Below are 20491 nucleotides of genomic sequence, written 5' to 3'. Positions count from 1 at the left end.
TTAGTCCTCTAACTATTATTTGTATATTTTTAGCCTATAAACTATTAAAAGCATGTATTTATAGTCCTTCCGTAAATTTGAACCCGATAATTCTAACAAAACTATCTCAAAAATGATGTTTTTTTTTTATATTCTCCTTTCTCAAATCAAATTACATGTCGATTATGATGGGGATACAACATCATAATGGATAGCCCCATAGATTGGGTGAATTCATCAGTACACATTAAAAAATGCTCAACTTAAATGCATGGAACTGATATTAAAGTCGGAAGTCCATCCAGCCAACTGTGATTAAAACTAGTTCAACTCTCTAAAACACTGAGCCGATGAGAGAGGAATAACTTAAATGTCCAACTGTGGCAACATCCTTTCAAATCACAACTAGAAAAAATGAAAAAAAATGGATGAAACTCTTCTATGGTACAGTGGCACAACCACACTAAAAATTTCCAAACTCATACTAATTAAATGCCAAGGAAACACTTGCCCTTCCAAGGCAGTCGAGCTGGTCTCACTAAGGGTTAGTACACCCGAGATCCAGTGTTCGAGCCTTGTCACAAAAATGGGGAATAATCTAACAACCCGAATAAGGGTTGGGGCTTGAAGTGGGACCAGGTCCTTTTTTTGACAAAAAAAAAATGCCAAGGTAACACTCAAATGTCTACTAGGGGACATAAACACAAATAAGATGCGAGCTGATAAGGTAAAACGAATACCGTGAGCGTCTATACTGGGGATAGGAACCCCCGGTGTCTCACAAACGCAAGACGATCAATATCTGTCTTGCAGGTGAACCAAATGGCCCGCTCTGAAGGGTCCTTTAATGCATCAGCAACCCTCAGGCGCGCATTAATGTCCAGGTTTAGAGCGCAGAGCTTGGCCAAGGCAGCTTTTAACTCGGCATAAGCATCGAAAGGAGGATGTGCAGTCTTCGATGGTGAAGAGACTGAACCACTCATGCTACTGCTATTTTTGCAACTCAAATGGGTCTCAAGACTGTCTAGAACACGGAAGTACTGCTGGAATTGGGGGGATGAACCAGAGAAGAATGAATCGGTCGACATATCGCCCGATTTGCGCTTTCTTTTGCCTTTCTTCACCTTTCCTTTCCCTTTCCGAGTCGTCGGCACTTCAACTTCTTCATCTGATGAACTGACGTCTACAGCAGTCTTTCCTCTACCACGTCTAGCAGCATTTTCCATTTCCAACTCGTCTTCCGAGTTGGGGGGTGATAGTCCATGTTCAGCGCTAAGGTCCCCAGTAGCTCCCTGATTCATGAACACTTCTTCAAGCAAATAGAAGACAAGACATGATCTGTCATAAAATCTTCCATAGCCCTTGTTCACCTACAAAAAAGAAACGTATTTTAATTAATGAAGCATGGCACTCCAAAAAAGGTTGCGAGGCTTCATTTCAAATATTTCCAAATACCACCTAGCGATTTACCATTTTAAAAGGATAACCGCATATGAGAAGGGGGTCTTTAAAATGAACAGATTTTGAAAAGCAAAAAAATAGTAGAGAAGGTTACCCTACCTGAAGTAGATGCCTCCACCGGTCATCGTCCATCATAAAAGTATAGTTGGTAGAGTCCCAACCCATACCAGTGCCTCGTCTCTTAAATGAAATATACAGCCTGGTCAAGTTCTGAAGGGCATAGTATTTCGACTGAATAGTGTTGCGGGGGAATGAAGTGCCAAAAGTTTCATTAAGCATCCTAGTAATCTCGGGGATGACACGACTCCCGATGTTATGAGACGATATTTCTCCATTCCTATGCATATTGACAAGATGTTGGGCAAATGCAATTTCATGTTCTGGGGTGAAAGTGTTATGTTCCGAGTACTTCACTCGCGGTCGACTCATCTTTTTTTCCTTTAGGGCGGCAAAACCAGAAATACAGACAGTGGAAAAAAAAAAAACTTCGGGTGAACCTGAATTGATCTATATGATGATATAAGGCAATCGAACCACCCAATTAAGTATAGGATCTGCCAAAGTAACTCACCCTGAAGTAGTTAGTGAGGCATAGTTGCAAATCGTTTTCTCCTTGCGCCGACTTCGAAGAACAAGTGCTTAATCCCCTACTTCTTTGAAAAGCTGTGAACAAGTTGTCAAAACTATGATCAATTACTTATGCTCAACATTGGAAAAATTAGACAAGAAGCAATTACTCCATACCCTTCCAAGCACGCCGAGTCACAGGGGGCATGTAGTTGCACAAGGCTTGTACAAATGATCACCTAAATCTGGAGCTGCCCTAAAAAGTTGGGACACTTTTAGTGCAAGCAGATGCAAACTGTCCCTATAGACAAAATGGCCAAGCGAGGCATACAATGTATGAAGACTCTACCCTCCAACAACTGCTTATGTTTGGAATGTCAAATAAAAGAAAAATAGATCATCAAAGCTAGCTGCCCAAGCTTGTATGACACTCAACAGTTTGAAAGGCTGCGTTGTAGGCAAAAAACTGAAGGGGATTTTATCCATTACAAAACGCGAAAGGCGAGAGAGAACCAAAAAAACTGCTGAAGCTTGAGGCAGAAAAAAGATTTATTGACCCTTGATAAAGAACACTTATACAGCAACAGCATGAAGTCTAATCATCTAAGCATCCAAACATATAACGCATTCAGATGTACTGATGAACCATTGTTAAAAGCAGTTAGAGCGCCATTAACGACTACTTTAACTCAGCAAAATCAATCAAGACTTCCTTGTTTTTAAAAAATCGCGCAACAACAACTCAGTTAATGGTTCCTTGTTAAACCATATGCCTATAACCGGCAGCAGGCAGAACATGAGGTGAAGATTCAAAAATAGAGGGCAAAACCTGAAACAGTTGTGAGCCAATAACATAACCCAATAAACAGAGGACCAGACACAACACTTGCAGAGCTAACATACAGGGGAACAGCATGCCTGAAGTGCAATTACAGCAGACCAAAAGTTGCAGGCTTAACAACTGCTGTTTTTTCCAGGTTACGTGTCAGTTCATGTAACTCAAGGTTAGTTAGCGTAGCCATTTCTTTTCCATTCGCGCACAAACTGTCCATTACCAGGTTCTTCTTTTAAAACACAACACTTCATAGCCGAGATTCATTAACACTTTAAGCATGAACCACGAAACACTTCATTTATAATTTCAAATAAGAAGAGCTGGAGAAAACAAATTAGATGAAGTGGAAACAAACCTACAGGCCTAAAAATTCAGGATAGCAACAGAAAGAACCGTTTACATAGTTACAAGACTACTTGAATCACCAAGGTCAAATAGAAGCAATGCCATCAAACACACTATTAGATAGAACACAGCTTCAACTTTGCAATAAAAAAGCACATAAATCTCTTTCACTTTTTAGCTAATGCAGGCCTAATGTGCAAGTTTTAAAATGTTATTAACATACCTAAGGATTTTCAATAGAAAAATCACAATCTGGGAGAATTAATGACGAGGGGATTAATAACAACAGTCACCACCTGTCTGGACAACTTCAGCGTCCAAAATTCTTCCAAATTCCTGCAACACTCAGAATTGCTGGCTAGCAGACACATGAGAAAGCAAAACTATGTAGAGAAATTTCATTTGGCTTCTGCAACAGAAGAAAAAGTACTCTTCCACATGCCTGACTACTAAAAAGAAACGAGCAACATACAATATTAACTAACTTCCAAACCCAGACATCGAAGAACCAACCTCTGCACCAAGAACAGAAGGTCCGACTGGTGTTTTGTGAAATTGTTATTATACAATCCTGCTGATGACCATTAAGCATATTAAACATGAATTTAAATTGACAAGTCACGTTTCGTTCCAGAGGACCATATCATGTTTGTGCAAATCGATCTCCTAAGTACTAGAAATTTTGAAAGAAAGTCATTTGAATAATCGAAATGTAGCCCTAAAACGTACGGCAACAGTCCAAAATAATTTCACGTTACCTCCCATAGATCGAAATGGGGGAGCTGAAGCTTGAGGTGGACTCAGCAAGGTACTGGAACAGCCAAGTTAGTGAGGGAACAAGCACGCGCCTTACACAGGAGACCACAGCCTCTCCGTGGAATGGAGTAGCTGAAACCGAATCTGCTGTTGAGGTGAGCCAACTCTGGTGCAGCTGCAGAGCTTTTGGGGGAACAAAGAAGAGAATAATTTCCAGCTGCTGCCAACTCAATGGGAGAAGTGACAAGTTGAGTGCGAAAAACCAAAGCTTGGAGAAGAAGAATCAAAGTTGCAGTTGTTAGCCGAAGGAAATACAGGCGAAACATATGTTTTACTCTTTCAGTGAAAAACGACGTCGTATGTCTTCAGCATCACTGTAGACTTTTGAAAACAAATGATCCTGATCTCTCTTCAGCATCACTGTAGACATGTTGGAAATGTAGTATCTACAGGCGGTTGGGTTCATTGCATTTGTTTTCATGTGGTCTTGAGGATTTTCATTTTGAAAAGTAGCAAGAATCTATGCTTCTATTTTAATTTTTTTTGGATAGTAATATGTTGACGAATGTTCGTGCATGAAGCAGCTTGATTTGCGGCCATTAGGTGAGGAGTATGCCGAAGGAAGAAGCGATGCCCGAACAATGAGAAAGGCTCGGATTCATCCATCGCTGACATCTCTCATTCAGGCATCTCTGTTAGGACAGCCAAAGCCCAGAGTGTGAAGTTTACTGGTGCTTTCCCAAATGAATGATGTCATGTCTGAAGCCCTAATGTTTGAAGGATATAGCTTGCAACTCTACACTGTCGCCAGCTGAACGTTTGCATCAAGTAAGAGTTTTCAAATTTTATCAAGAAACTGGCTCTGCGGGGACAGTTCTTAGTATTCCCTTGTCAATAAATGTGTGGATTCACAGATACCCTAGAAGATTTTCTGCTCAAGGAACATTTTTCTAGAGCACGGCATAAGTTATTCAATGCTCATTGTGTACCAGTGTTTAAGGTTGTGTTTGGATTGCATTTTCCGTGATTTTTCATGGAAAAATTACTGTAGCGATTTGATGTATGTGAGGGAAAAAGGTAATAGGGAAATGTGATCACAGAAAACGACGTAATTTTTCGACGGAAACCGGCAATCCAAACAAGGCCTAAGCATTTGCCTTGGTAGACTAGATGGAATGAACATAAGCCAATTTTCTCTTTGAAGGATATAGCTGTTACACTCTTCCTTCTATCTTTGGATTGTAGGGGGCCTGAAAGGTCTTTCTAATTATAGAGCAATGCTATGCGGCCACAAATATTAGAGATTCGACAAGGTTGTGCTTGGATTGCATTTTCTAGGATTTTTTGTAGAAAAATTACTATAGCAATTTGATGTATGTAAAGAAAAAATGTAATAGGGAAATGTGATCACGAAAAACGACGTAATTTTCCGGCAGAAAATGACCGTCCAAATAAGGCCAAAATCTCTGCAACAATTTGTGCAGTGGATGATATGCTGCATCATATCTGCAAATTTTCATTTGCAAATGTATAGTTATACCAAAAAAAATTATTTGGCTAAAAAATGCTAGAAAAGGTAATTGTAAAATAGAAATTTAAATAATATGTATGTGTATGTACCTTTTATCTAGTATCTTTTAAGGCCCAAGTCGCTCATTAGAGAAAATATCCTTTTAAGTACGAATAAAGGAGATGTCAAGTTTAGCATGAGTCTTATAAAATTATGGATTTGGAGCAGGTAAATGTTTTTGCACGATTGTGCAGTTTAGTTTTACGTCATATGATGTACATGAATACTTGGGTAAAAAGTCCATTTGGCTCTCAAAATCTTCAACTATTTTATAATTTTAGTCCTCTAACTATTATTTGCATATTTTTAGCCTATAAACTATTAAAAGCGTGTTGTTGATCTTGATCCCTATCTTTTGATGTTTACAAAACAAATGGATGATACTAATATTTCTTCAAGATATACTTTCTGTTTTGAAGTTGTTTAATTCCATGAACAAGTGCAATTGAAAGGGGACTAAGTATGCTGAAGCTGTCGGACGCTCAAATAGTCAGGATCGGATGTCCGAAAGGATGAAGAACATCAAGAAGGAAACTCTGTCGGACGCTCGTAAGGAAGCATCGGACGTCCTGAAGGATCGGACGCATGCTTCGGACGCACATCAATCTCATCGGACGTTCTAAAAATTCCACGAAGATTTGATAACTCTCTGGACGACGTTCGGACACAGAAGCTCGGACGATAAAATCCCATCGGACGTCCGAACGACAACTTGGCTGATTTTCGGACGATGGGATCGGACGGTGATTAATCTGTCGGACGTCCGACGTCCCCAACGGCTAGTTGACTATTCAGCTACTTTCTATCCGTTGGATGCTTTAATGAGGCACTTTCTTGGTCCTATATAAATAGTGGTTGGTCAGATACTTCAGAGAACTTTTGCACACTTTGTTTACAAGATCTCAAGAGATATTTTAGCTAGAAAATAGTCTCCAAAACTAGATTTGTTCTCCAAGTGGTGTGAATTTCTTGTGAGCATTTGTCTTGTGGTTGAAAGTTTCATTAGTGTAGCTTTGTTGAGGGTTATCTGAGTGATTGTAAAACTTCTTAGCTTGACTAAGTGAGGCTTAGGGCAAGGAGGAAGTGCTCCCTCCATTGTACATCTAGTTGATCATCTTTCATCAAAGAGAAGTTGCTCAACCTAGTGATTGGTCTTCAAATTTGAGGAAAGCTTGGTAGACAATCGGTTTGATATTCTATCTTATTCTTTTTTGTTTAATAAAATTCTCATTGCTTATCTATACTTGTTTTTTCGAATCAATATTGTTCTCTTCTTCTAATCTACTTGATTGATCATTACTAGAAAAGAAGGTAAATTTTTATTAAGCAAAAATTGCATAAATTTGATTAAGATTTTAATCAACCTAATTCACCCCCCCTCTTAGGTTGTCTTTGGGGCCTTACACGTGTATTTATTTATAGTCCTCTCGTAAATTTGAATCTAACGAATCTATGGGCCTGTTTGGAACCTGAGTTTTTTGGGAGTTTGTCTAAAACTTTACTGTAGTGCACTGTAGAAGTTTTTGAAAAAATTTTGTAGAAGTTTTGTAAGGTGAAAAATTTTTTTGTAGTAGTTTTTGTAAGATAAAAAATTTTGTAAAAGTTTTTGTGAGGTGAATTTCTTTTCCTTTTCTTTTTTTTCTTTCTTTCTTTTTTTCTTTTTCTTTCTTTTTCTTTTTCTTTTCTTTCCTCTCTTTCTTTTTCTTCTTCTTCTTCCTTCCCCCTCCCGCCACTCCTCTCCTCCCTTTCCCCTTCTCCTTTGCTCTGCATTTCCCCCGCCACCCCCACCAGTCCCTCTCCCCCTTCCCCCTCCCCTCTACAAGCCCAGCCCCCGCTGCCCCCAGCCTCCCCCTCCCCCCGCCAGCCCTTCCCCCCACCACCCTCCTTCCCCCGTCAGCCTCTCTGCCCCTTCCCCCTCCCCTCTGCAAGTCCGGCCCCGGCTGCCCCCCGACAGCCCTTCCCCCCACCACCCCCTTCCCCGCCAGCCCCTCTGCCCCTTCCCCCTCCCCTCTGCAAGCCCGGCCCCCGCTGCCCTGCACCTCCCTCTCCCCCCGCCAGCTTGGCCCCCGCTACCCCCCAGCCCCTTCCCCCGCACGCCACCCCCTCCCCCCGCCAGCCCTCCCCTCTCTCGTTTCCCCCTCCCCTGTTCCCCTTCTCGTTTCTCGTTTCCCGCCACCCCCTCTGTTCCCCTGTTCCCCCGTTAGCAGTAGCGTTGGCGTGACTGAAGTCAATTGTACTTTCTGCTTGACCATTTGATCAAGATCTCTTCTTTCAAACGAACTGGTCATCTTCATCCTCTGCTGGATTGACTTGCTTGTGTTTGACTTTCATTTTCATGCTGCCTCTGCCTACAAGGAGGAATGCAACCTCTTTAGAAGTCAGCTAGGCAGGCTCGATGGAATCTGGGTAGGTTTTCTCAATAGATGAAAGGTTTTTAAGTACCAGAGCAGGAGGAAAGTAATTGCTGCTACTGCATCGGTCGGGGGAGTTTGGCCAGGGAGGGAGAAAGGAAGGAAAAAAAAAATTTGGGAACGCCGGTGCCGGAATAGGTGGCCGGCGCCAGAAACGGCGGGAGAGGTGGTGGCTGGCGATGAAGGTATGGTGGATGGGGTGGGGGGAGAAAGAAGAAGAAAGATAGAAGTTTTTTGTGTATTAGATATTTTGAAGTGTGTAGATTAAAAAATTTGATAAGTTTTTTTGGATTCCTGTAGCTAAAGTTGTTAAAAAACTTGTAGCTAAAAAATTTGGCCAAAAAATTCACTTCCAAACAAGCCCTATCTCATAAACGATGTTTTTTATATATATATATATATTCTCCTTTCTCATATCAAATCAAGTGCAACTCTTCACTGCTAGTCAAAGGTGATTGACCGAGGGTTGATGTGCCATTTTATCAATATCAAAATTTGATCAAATTACATTCAAAACCTTCGATTTTCGTATAGATCTCAAATTTGCACTCCATTTTTAATGAATCTCATTTGATAAAGAGTAGTAGATTTATCAATTATTTTACATGTTATTCACCATTTCTTTTGAATTTTATATCAAAAATTCCTCGAACTCAAAATGAAGTCATTTTGACATTATTCTTTCTCAAATCAAGTTTGTTGACAACTACAATTATTCAATATCACGCGGAGTTTGTTTGGATAAGAGTTTATTTGGATGATTTATTTGAGATATTTACTGTAGCACTTTTTGTGATGTGATGTGTGTGAGATAAAAAGGTGATTGGGAAGATAAAAAGGTGATTGGGATTTGTGAGGCAAAATATTTTTTTCCAAATTCTCTCTATCCAAACAAACTCAGTACTCAGTCACTTTATCATTGTCAAAATTGGATCAAATTACATTCCAAGCCTTCAATTTTCATGTAGATTTCAAATTTGGCTCTATTTTTAATGAATCTCACTGAATAAAATTAGCGATCTATCACTAATTTACGTGTCATTCACCAATTATTTTAAATTTTATACCAAAATATTCCTTGGAGTGTGGAAATTTTAAAATTCCTAATTTGAAGTTGCTCTTTCTACTATTTCGATAGAAAATCTTTTTCTTTCCATTTAACCTTGTACGTCGATGTACATGTACGTTTTTAATAATTCAAGGACAAAAATTTTACAACTAATAGTCGAAGAGTTAGAAATATAAAATTGTTAAAATTCGAGAGGGCTTTTTGCCCTTAATACTTTGCTGTGTGTGTAAATTTTATTTATGTTCGTCCCAAGTAATGTTCCAATCGAAATACATTCTATTCCCATCAAGAAACAAATATATACTCTTCCTCATTTCCTCACCGAAGGTACAGTTCGGGCGACCGCCGGCAATCCGTCCGTTGTCATTCCCTACGGAGACGTAGTTCCCTTTTCACCCAAGGTATACTAATTGAAGTTTTCAGACGTCATTGCCTCTGCTTCTCTGGGGCTGTGGCTGTAGCTGCAATTCTGCAAACCTTAATTGCCATGAAGTGCGGTTTTCCTTTTTTTTTCCTGTCGTTCGATTGAATAAACTACTGTCTGAAGCCGCCGCTCTTTACTTTTCGAGCTTAAATTTTTCAAAGCTGTCAGTTTTTGCCAGCTTAGCGTCAGTGATAGTTCATGCGCTCGCCAATTTTATTGGTCCGAGGAATATGATCAAACAGTTTGTATACTTATTTTAGCTTCTGTATCAACCCCAGTGCCTGAAAAATGTGATCTTTACGGGTTGTAATCCATCCGTTCTTCCATTGCATTTTCATTAATGAATTTACTCTTCCACTTCTGGCTTGTTATTTGCTTTGCTAACAAGCTGTCCTAATCAAGTTTTCGTAAGGAAATGGCTGCAAATTTTCTCCTTTCGTTTATGGATTGTTACTTTGGAGGATATCTGTAGTTAGTCCACAGAAATAATAAATCTGGAATTTCTTCGGCATTATTGTGTTTTCTTTTCAGATATTTACCACTTTTGCTGAATAATAAGCATTGCTTATTGTTTTCCGGCGTGGAAATGTCACCTTAAATGCCTGCATTTTCCTTGTGGTTTCTTTGGCGCGTAAGAAGTTTTGGGTTTAACCATTAGAAAGAACAAGTTGCTAATCACTGTTTTCATGTTTTTATTTTAGCATTCTACGGAATATATATACACTTTTTAAAGTTGGTCATTTCTTGTTTTTCCATTTCCCTTCTCTTTTACATATTGCAAATGTGCACCTTATTCTGCTGGCAATGGCATGTCTTGATTGTACATTTTTTGGTTAAATTGTACACTTTTTATTTGATAAATTCGTGAATATTCTTGTTTGTGGTATGATTTGATAAGTATTCAGATTATAAGAAATGAGGATCATTAAATAACTAATTTCTTGGTCTGCAGGGTTGCTGGATTGAACAAGCAGAAAGACAATTTTTCACGTTTCTTCGTGATATTCTATGTCTAGCACCATTTCCAGGAAGAATATATTACTTGCAACGGTAAACCAAGCCACTTCCCATGTTATATTTAGAAATTACCTTTGCTGTTTTTCTGCCTTCTGTAGTCATTCTCTGGTGAGGCAGTACCATTTCATTCGAGAAAGGGATTTTGATCAGGGACAAGAATGCATAGATTTGAAAAGAGATTTCGATTTTCATCTTCTTATGCATAAAATTAATGGTGTAAACAGTGAAGATGAGGTTTTTCAGGTTCTCATGCAAGACCCTGCTTGTGATGCTACAAAGATAACTGATGAACTTATTAATAGGCTGCTGCACAGGTTAAAGGATGATTGGAAATCTGCATTGGGTGTTTTCAGATGGGCAGAATTACATCGAGGCTATAAGCCCTTACCAAATTTATATGATAAAGTGGTGGACACATTGGGAAGAATGAAACAGATGGAAAAGATGTGTGCTTTTGTAGATGAAATGAACATGGCTCAGCTTGTCTCGCTTAATACCATAGCAAAGGTTATGAGAAGATTTGCTGGTGCAGGAGAGTGGGAAGATGCTGTAAGGATATTTGATGAGTTGGAAAAGTTCGGGTTGCAGAAGAATACAGAATCCATGAATTTGTTATTTGACACACTTTGCAAAGAGAAAAAAGTTGGGCAGGCTCGGGAAATTTTCTTGAAGCTTAAATCGCACATCCCCCCAGATGCTCATACTTTTAACATATTTGTTCATGGTTGGTGCAAAATTAATAGGGTCGAAGAGGCACACTGGACAATTGAAGAGATGAAAGGTCATGGTTTTCGGCCCACTGTTATCAGCTACTCAACCATTATTCAGTTCTACTGCCATCAATTTAACTTCAGTAGGGTGTATGAGCTGCTTGACGAAATGAAAGATCAAAAGTGCACCCCAAATGTTGTGACTTTCACCACAATCATGCATTCATTAACGAAGTCTGGGGCACTTGAGGAATCCTTGCGGATAATTGATAGAATGAAATCTGTTGGATGTAAAGCTGATACACTGTTCTACAATGCTTTTCTTTATACTTTAGGCAGGGCTGGACGAATTAGTGATGCTATTCATGTTTTCAAGGTAGAAATGCCCCAGATGGGGGTTGCCCCAAGTACATCAACGTACAATACAATGATTTCAATGCTTTGTCAGCAGGAACGAGAAGAATTGGCGTTGGAGTTTCTCAGGGATATGGAAAAGTCGACTTATTGTAAGCCTGAAGTGCAGACATATTTTCCTCTGCTCAAGGCATGCTTTAAAGGTGGAAACAAAGATGATCGCTTGAGTATGCTGCTGGATGAGATGTCTAGCAAGCATCATCTGAGTTTTGATTTGTCAACTTATGCACTTCTGGTCCATGGGCTGTGCAAAGTAAATAAACCTGAAGAGGCATATAATTACTTCACGAAAATGATAGCTCAAGACATAACCCCTCGATATGTTACCTGTCGCTTACTCCTGGATGAACTTAGACAAAACAAGAAGCATGATGCTGCTACAAGGGTTGAAGACTTCATGAAGAAAATGAAATCCTCTTGACCATCAACATTTCTTGGTATTGTGCTTTTATGCCCTCAATTAACTAGTTAACACTCGTACCATATAAATCCACACAAGGCCCCGGATCTCTGCAATTTAAACAACTTGGTCTTATTTCATCTCAGGACGTAAAAGAGTTTATTCAGTTATCTGCACTGTGTTTCTGTACATGCACAAGCATAATGCTTCATAAATTTTGGTTTGTAGGGTGCAATTTTCCCCCATGTGCAGTTGTATCAATTGATCAAACGTTCACTTACTTAGAGATGAAAATTGCATTTTAGCTACGCTGGAAATCTAAAACTGCAACACATGCATTAGAGATAATTCTGCCAAGTTCAATATCAGTTTGTTTAGTTCTTGTACGCTACGGAATACCTTGCCGGGTTGACATATCCATCGGGAATTGATATTGCTAGAGTGCGTTATGTTATCAATACCAATATACCATCAAGTATTGTACTCTAACAGCAAAGGAGTAGAAAGCTTCCCAGCTTAAGCAGAAGAAACAGAGTCATCTAGCATCAGCAAATTTGTCGAGACAACCTTTGAGTATTTTAAACTGTTCAGGGATTCTGTGGGACGTATACGAACGAATAATTGTGTTCAAAGAAGAAAAAGACATGTTCGCTGGAAATGAATTTTTTTTTTCGGAATGATAAGTGATTTTATAGATTAACAAAAGCTTTACAGTTTTGAGTAAAGGTTCGATGGAACTATACAATCAGTGTATTTCGACACTAAGAAATTTAAATTCCTCATCTTGAATGATGCTTAAAGCATATGAACTAATCCTATTACTAATATGATTATGATTCTTGTTAACTAAATAAAAAAAGCACATATGAACAACAACTTTAAATGATGAATGAATTCAAATTGGTCAAGATTCAAGAGTGAATAAAACTCGGGCCTAATGAAATAAGCCTTCTGCTGCGATGCACGTATATAGCAGCGGCCCAACGATAGACAACAAATCAATATCAACCTTTTACACCAAACCAGAACTTCCTCTTATTAAGACGAGTTCAACGGATTTGGGCCAGCTTGGTAGAGTCTCTGGGCCGAAGAAACTTTTAATGTTTCTGAAACGCAGCGTTTAAGTATTGTGAATGCTTCCTTTGCAGCAGCACTAGAATTGAAATTGAAACCCTTTGAACAGATACTCAATTGAACAAAAACCGCGAAAAGCTTCTAAACAAAAATACACAGTCACACACTGAGACAAATTTGAGAGAGAATGGAAGTATCGAGTCTCCCAATTTCAGCTTCGCATAGAGCAAAGTTGATATCCGCCGGCTACATTTCTATCTCCTCCCTCAGCTCTATCTCGCCGGCCCACCTCGCCCGTGGTATGCCTTCTTGTTGGTATTACTAGAGCTGTTATGTCATCTATTCTCTTTTTTCTTGTGTACTCGTATTTGATTGCAAATACATCTCATTGTTGGATAATAGCTAATCTTTGCGCTAAATGAGTGTGAGTTAAATTTTTGAATATTTTATAACATTTCCCCTGACGGGTTTCTCTTGTTTAATGGCTAGATTTGGGGATTTCAGAGAACGAGGCTACTGGGATTTTGAAGGTGGCATCCCAAAGGGGTGGACCGGAGAGAACCATTCCAAGTCACCACTCTATTGTTGATGGTTTGAGTAATTTATCAATGCTGATTATATATTATTATTGTGATTTTTTTTTGAGGGGGGCCTTTGATGTTGCTGTGGAGTTGTTCTATTTGTTTTACTTCACTAATGCATGAGTCATGACTATCATCATAAAGGGATTGTACTTGGTAATCTTTTCCTTTTGCTTATACCAAATAGGTGTGATGTATCCGTTTCGTGGAGCTACAAAATTTTTATTTTTATTATTTTTAAGGAGGGCAAATCTACAGTGATATGCTGGGCTTGTTTAGTTTTTTCTTGCTTTGTTACATTTCGCGTTATGGAATATATAGTCTGAAGATTCACCTACTATGCCGAATTAGCACTTTTTGTTGTACTTGAGATTTTTTTTAGGTGAATATGTGAATATCTTCTTGTTTTTCTACCATTTTACTGGCATGCCAACACAGTAAGTTGTAAAAGTGTATCACCGATTGTGTGTCTGTAAATTTTGTTTACTGAGGATTGTGAATGAAGGAATTTGTTAACCCGTTGATCTTGTTGTGTAAGATATTTCTTTTGGCTGCTAGATGCGGCCTCTTACAAGGGATGCACAAAATTCGGCTAACTGAATCTTAATTTTTTTCTTCTTGTTTAGGGGCACAGACCGCCTGGGACATGTTGCATGAGGAGGAATCATGCAGAAGAATTACCACATCATGTGCAGATCTTGATGACATCCTAGGTGGAGGAATAAGTTGCAAAGAAGTTACTGAAATTGGTTAGTCTTTTATCATCTCTATGGTTTCATCATTAACTGGTTCCTACCATGTTTTGGTACCTTAAACACTTTCATTGAGAGAGAGAGAGAGAGAACGAGACAGAGGACATCTACAAATTGCTGACAATCTCAAGCTTTATCACTTTCTATTTTGTCAGGTGGAGTGCCAGGAATTGGTAAAACACAACTTGGGTAAGAATTTGTTCCTGTTTACAGTTGATTGACAAATTTTGTTCTGTTCCTTTTGGTTCTTATTAAGACATATAATAGCATGCAGTATTCAACTTGCCATCAATGTTCAAATTCCACTTGAATACGGTGGCCTTGCAGGGAAAGCAGTTTATATTGGTAAGTACGGTACACAAAATACTCATGGTGGTTCGACTAAATCTGCTACTGCTTTCTCCAAAGGCATTTCAACTGAAGATTCTATGAGTTCTTTTTTTAGATACGGAAGGCAGCTTTATGGTTGAACGTGTTCAGCAAGTTGCTGAAGCATGCATCAAAGACATGCAAGAATATGATAGCTTTCTACGTAAAGATTTGCCAGCCCGTCAAGTAAATCTGCAGGCAAATGATTTTCTTGCCAATATATACTACTTTCGCATTTGCAGTTACACAGAGCAAATCGCCGTGATAAATTACTTGGAGAAGTTCATTTCAGAGCATAAAGATGTAGGTGTAGTATTTAAGTTCTTTTTTTTAATGATGTTGGTGATGTCATTGAGAGCTTGCATTATGCAAATTTTCGTTGTAAATTATTGACATTCCTCTACTGTCACAGATCAAGGTTGTTATTGTTGACAGCATTACTTTTCACTTCCGTCAAGATTTTGATGACATGGCACTTAGAACTCGATTACTTGGTGGAATGGCCTTGAAGTTGATGAAACTTGCAAAGAAATTTACTCTAGCAGTAAGAATTAGACTATCTCTTTTCCTTCTCATATTCTTTAAGCTGTCTCATTCTTATCCAACTGAATTGCATTACTTCATGTTTGTGCACTCTAATGACCAGAGGACATCATAATACAGGTTATTTTGTTGAATCAAGTAACCACCAAGTATTCGGGAGGTTCATTTCAACTGACTCTTGCTCTAGGTAAGAATCTGTCTTCTTTAAGAATAATTTTCTTATACTTGTCTTTCCTTGGGTGCTCCGCTACTGTTGTTTTTATAGTTAATTTTTCCTCCCTCTGTCTTTCATCCAACCTGATTCCAGATTCTGGTCATCAGGGACATATCCTTTTCTAAGTTCCTAAATCTTGCTGGGCAGGTGATAGTTGGTCACATGCTTGTACAAATCGTATCATTTTGTACTGGAATGGCAATGGACGCTATGCCCATATTGACAAGTCACCTTCTATTCGATCAGCATCTGCTCCATATGCTGTAACTGGCAGAGGGATCCGAAATTTGGCTTCAAACTGTAAACGAGTCAAACTGATGTAAGTTTATACTGACTCCCTAGAAATCAATGCAGGGGTGCTTTGTTTCCTTGTAGCTTTGTAATTATAGAACCAATTTGTTGTCTGAGGCTGAATGACAATGAATCAAATCGTCTGGTGGTAAAATCAACGTTTTAGTCATCTCTCCTTCCATTATCCCCATCACAAGGACTTCAGAACTTTCGAGAACACCTGTTCTTACAACATAATTTGTAATATACCATGGATACATCTGAAAATTTAGAAGTCAACTTTTCAGCATTTGACGAGTATATATTTGGTGTATTTTTCTTGATGTTATATTCATGCTTTGTCGTTTAAAAATAAATTACTAGCTGTCATTCCTTGTTTGAACAAGCTTTTGCCCTTCAGACTCCGTGCTAGACTTGTGCACGATGAGCATATATGCAGAAGTTTAATCTGAAGCTGACTTTTGAGTAGCAAACTTCTAGTCTCCAGGGTGCCAAGAATTTTTCATGTCAAAATCCAGCCTTTTTTGGGGTACTCTTTTTTTTATTATTATTATTTGTTTTCATGCAATATCCTTTTTCGTACTTTCTTTTGATATTAGGGCTTGCTTTGCTTATCTACACGCCCACTAAAGGGATTAGCCTCATTGTTGTTGAACATCGATCCTATTCATCATTTATGAAAATTTTGTCCTCGGGTCGGGTGCTTTGAGGTTTTCTTATTTGGTTGCAAATTTGTTGAAGAAGATGATGATCTTCTACTTTTGTTGTCTTATTATTGCGTCACTTGTATGCCCAAAAGCCCACATGAGTTATTGCGTCACTTATTGCGTATTGGTTCTAGCCTTCTAGGTGTTTTATTCTAATAGATAGAAGATGCTCGACTTTCGGCTATAGAGGACTGAGGTCACAGAACCAAATGTATACTCTAACCCCCCACCCATTTTTTTTTTTTTTTTTTTTTTTTTTTGGCTCTACGCATCTAATTGTTACAATATATATATATTTTATATAAAAATTCTAAAAAGTAGCTCGGCAATCTCTGAATGGCCTCTAAGTCATTGAAGGGTTGCCAAACAATAGCAGAAATGGTGGATTGGATACGGAGGTAGGTGGAGTCTGGCGGCTCAACTTTTTCTAGTCAATGAGGTTGAATTTGTACAGGATGTGAAAACTATCCCATGATTTGTTCTTAAAACATTTCGCCGACTCCACCTATGTTCTCTCTTTTCTCCTACAACGACCACTTATTTTGTGGTTTATTAAAATTTTAGAGCCATTCTTTCAAGACCCGTTAGTTAGTGAGCAAATTATCTGGTTGGCCATTAAACTTTTGCCATCGTCGAGTTTTGGTCACTCAACTATTAAAAGTCTGGTTTTGGCCACTCAAATATATAAAGTTAAGATATAAGGCCATTCTGTTAGGTTTAACCGTTAAGTTCGTCAATACGTCCGTTCGCGCGATTTCCAAGACAAAAGATAGGGTTAATTTAGGAATTCAATATAGCATTCAATGCTTCTCTAAAAAATTGTTGTTCTTCTTCCTGCCCCTCTTCAAATCTTCGTCAGACCCTTTTCATCCACCGCAGGCATCACTCCTGCAACGCCACCAGTAGATTTCGGAGCGTATCTGCAACGCCACCAGTATCTGCATGCCACCACCACCACCTCCTACTTTGAATTGCTTATTTGAAGGAGAAGGGGAAGTTTCATCTGCGCCGTCTCCTTGGCGGCCGCTTGATCCTTCCTCTTTAAACAAATCTTCCCTATATTTTTTTCCTTAATTTGAAGGAGGAGCAGAGAGAGTGGAGCCGCTGCTCCTGACGGATATGTTGAGGGTTGAAATGTTAGCCGGGATGGTTCCCGTGCCGGTGGCGGCGATTATGGCTGGCTCGGCTTGCTGTAGAAGCCACTTGATTGTCTCGCCGTCGGACTTGTGACCTAGCTCTCGAGTCAACTGGAAAACCCTAGCTGCACAGGCAGCCGGCATTCGGATACGCCTGCCTCGGTCGTCAACTTTGGTATGGCGGTCCTTTGTGGATCTCTTGGGTGGCTGCTGCTTAGGGTGGATTGGTTTCAATAGCCCTATTGACTAGGAGAGTCAGCATTCCGGCAGCTTTGACTCTGTTGCAGGAAGGACTACTTGGAGTTCCATACCATGACTTCCATGGCAATCTCCCAATTGATGTGGGTCTCACCCTACCAAATCTGAAACTAATAGCTGTTACGGAAAACAATTTCTCTGGAATCTTTCCCACTTCAATCACCAATGCTTCTGGGCTTGAGGAAGGAACTTGAGGAACTTGGCCTAAAGAAGAAGATGCTATTTTTAACTTCCTAAATTAACCCTGCATTTTGTTTTGAAAATCGTGCAGACAGACAGATCGGTGAATTTAACGGCCAAATCTAACAGAATGGCCACGAATTTTAACTTTATGCATTTTAGTGGCCAAAACCAGACTTTTAATAGTTGAGTGACCAAAACTCAACGATCGCAAAAGTTTAATGGCCAGCCGGATAATTTGCTCTTAGTTAGTTTATTGATGAAATGCATAGCAAATATTCCAAGAGCTGCAAACAAAAATTTATGTCATGCAGACGCAAATCTCACCAAATTGGGGGCTGCGTTTTGTTTTTTTCATTTTTCATTTCCCCATCGGAGAACAAGTTGTTCAAACTTCAAAGTTGGTAGGAGTAAAAATGCAAAAGGTTTTCAATCTTCAACTTCCACGTCTTGAAATGCCTAATTTGCGGTAGAACCAAATTGAATTTTATTTCCCAGCCGACATGCAGTTCAATCCTGAGGCATCATCAAGTAAGTAGATACTAAAACATCGTGAGATACAAATTCTTTCATGTCGGATTGAATTATTTGGCAGGAGACAAAAATAATTAGAGTGAAAACAGCTACTACGTATAATGTTAAAAAGAAAAAAAAAAAACGTTTTGGTTTCTCTTTTCCTGTTTGGTTTTGTATGCATTAGTAAAGCTACAGCACGAGACTGTTTGTATTAACTGTTTTTTGGGTATTTTTAAAATATTTTACTGTAACAATGTAGGTAAACAATTTTTACTATGAATGAGGCTGTTTTTTTTTTTTGTGTTTTTGGGATTATTTTTTTGTGTTTTTAAGATTGTTTTTGATATTTTTGAAATTATTTTTTATTTGTATCTTATTATAACATTGTATATGAAAAATTTGTTCATAAAAAAATGACCAATTGAACAAGACTCTAGTTTTTTTTTTTTTTTTTTTGCCAACAACGATACATTGTATAACCTATTCTATCCTTATTTAAGGAGAGCGGAAGTCTAAAGAGGCTTGTGTTAGAGACTAGTGAGTATACAGACTTAACTAAATCAAAAAAATGCTATGATTCTACCCTTAAATTTTTTTTGTTGAAACCTTGAAGGTGAGGTTTGAGGTTTGAACTCTCACCTCACCTATAAATGTAAGGAGGTTTGATCAAGACTTTAGTCGTTGCTCTCTTAGTTTTAGTTTAATTCACCTCACAAAGCAAACGAATGCACAACTTCAGTCAGAAAATTCTGCATGCGGACCACGTTAATTCATTAAAAAATTGGAAAGCATTCATATCCTACCCTTACTCAACGGCCCCGATCTCTTCCTCGGTTTCTCCTCCCCCATCCAACCATCCTATCTCATGCCACCACATCACAAGCTCTTCCTCTTCTTCCCCAGTCTCTATCTGTCAATGATCTTCCACCCATTCAAATCTCTGTCCCTTTTCTTCCTTACCCAAGTTCTCAATATCTTTTGTCCTTTCAACCATTCATCCCTTGCCATACACAAGAATTGGATATCAGTAATAGTAGTAGTGTTTACAGTTGACAATCTGTTACAGTTTTTTTTTTCTTCGGTTAGAAACTGAAAATCAACCGAATCATTCCATACTACATTTGAGCTGAACTCAACGCTCAATGAGGCATATAGACAGGAACTAAGATTGTGTTTGGATTGCATTTTTCATGGAAAAATTACTGTAGCGATTTGATGTATGTGAGAAAAAAAGGTAATAGGGAAATGTGATCACGAAAAATGACGTAATTTTCCGACGAAAAACGGCATTCCAAACAATCGAGTTAAGAGCAAAACGGTCTAGTGTATCAAGATTTCAAATCAAGCTTTATCATTACAAATCTTAATTGAAAATTGAGACGGAATAGATTGGTTTTGGATACAAATGGTGCCGTAATAAAGTAATACGTATTAGTATATATCAAATCATATAAAGTGTGCAACAATCTTACACCATAACAAGTAAACATGCAAAACCACAAGTATACCCGTCCAAATCCTTTTTATTGACTCAATTGGTGTACATATACTCAAATTATATGCACCCAAAATTAAATACTTACTATAATTCGGTGATTCCCTTTTCCACTTCTTAGATGTACTTCTCATTTTTCAAATCATCTGGGATAAGTTCTTGATTTTTGGTTTTATGGGGAGGAGCAAGCAAACTACAAACACATTAATGGTAGTAGGGTATATTCTTTGCAGTTGAACAAACAAATCAATACCAAAATAAAGCAAAGCTTTTGTACCTCTTTCGGGCTCCAATAGTATCTTTTTGTGCCTCTTTTTATCCCTCTCTCACACACCAATTTTTGTAGTACAACGTCATATATTATATCATCATTAAATAAAAACAGCAACAAAATCAAATTAATAAGTCCACCAACTC

The 20491-nt window shown here is 38.6% G+C and overlaps 3 protein-coding genes across 17 annotated transcripts; 2 read left to right on the top strand and 1 right to left on the bottom strand.

Annotated features, from left to right (window-relative positions):
- Positions 1-257: 257 nt before the first annotated feature.
- Positions 258-4736, bottom strand: LOC113731799 (uncharacterized). 12 transcript variants are annotated; one of them, XM_027257233.2, is made up of 6 exons: positions 3946-4736; positions 3411-3541; positions 2185-2258; positions 2012-2103; positions 1540-1878; positions 258-1349 (listed from the first exon to the last, which is right to left on the bottom strand). In XM_027257233.2, exons 3-6 carry the CDS (start codon positions 2213-2215, stop codon positions 729-731), a joined length of 1083 nt encoding a protein of 360 aa, XP_027113034.2. In that variant the 5' UTR covers positions 2216-2258; positions 3411-3541; positions 3946-4736; the 3' UTR covers positions 258-728. The 12 variants fall into 12 exon arrangements, with proteins under 12 accessions (XP_027113034.2, XP_027113040.2, XP_027113039.2 ...); XM_027257239.2 differs by having other exon boundaries at positions 2185-2263; positions 3484-3541; XM_027257238.2 differs by having other exon boundaries at positions 3484-3541.
- Positions 4737-9249: 4513 nt separating this feature from the next.
- Positions 9250-12203, top strand: LOC113731801 (pentatricopeptide repeat-containing protein At3g04130, mitochondrial-like). Of its 2 annotated transcripts, XM_072079958.1 has the most exons (3): positions 9250-9394; positions 10370-10467; positions 10678-12203. In XM_072079958.1, the coding sequence occupies exons 2-3, from the start codon at positions 10426-10428 to the stop codon at positions 11977-11979; spliced, it is 1344 nt and encodes a 447-aa protein (XP_071936059.1). In that variant the 5' UTR covers positions 9250-9394; positions 10370-10425; the 3' UTR covers positions 11980-12203. The 2 variants fall into 2 exon arrangements, with proteins under 2 accessions (XP_071936059.1, XP_071936058.1); XM_072079957.1 differs by having other exon boundaries at positions 10370-12203.
- Positions 12204-13117: 914 nt separating this feature from the next.
- On the top strand, positions 13118-15951 carry LOC113731802 (DNA repair protein RAD51 homolog 3-like). 3 transcript variants are annotated; one of them, XM_027257244.2, is made up of 9 exons: positions 13118-13331; positions 13522-13623; positions 14240-14362; positions 14521-14554; positions 14640-14710; positions 14811-15037; positions 15147-15278; positions 15398-15464; positions 15639-15951. In XM_027257244.2, the coding sequence occupies exons 1-9, from the start codon at positions 13220-13222 to the stop codon at positions 15812-15814; spliced, it is 1044 nt and encodes a 347-aa protein (XP_027113045.2). In that variant the 5' UTR covers positions 13118-13219; the 3' UTR covers positions 15815-15951. The 3 variants fall into 3 exon arrangements, with proteins under 3 accessions (XP_027113045.2, XP_071936056.1, XP_071936057.1); XM_072079955.1 differs by having other exon boundaries at positions 13522-13629; XM_072079956.1 differs by having other exon boundaries at positions 13522-13629; positions 15599-15670.
- The last annotated feature ends 4540 nt before the right edge of the window (positions 15952-20491 follow it).

This window comes from Coffea arabica, chromosome 2e (genome assembly GCF_036785885.1).
Source record: "Coffea arabica cultivar ET-39 chromosome 2e, Coffea Arabica ET-39 HiFi, whole genome shotgun sequence".
Lineage (NCBI taxonomy): Eukaryota > Viridiplantae > Streptophyta > Magnoliopsida > Gentianales > Rubiaceae > Coffea > Coffea arabica.
The sequence above is the reverse complement of the archived record's forward strand: the minus strand, read 5'-3'. Positions and strand labels throughout refer to the sequence as shown.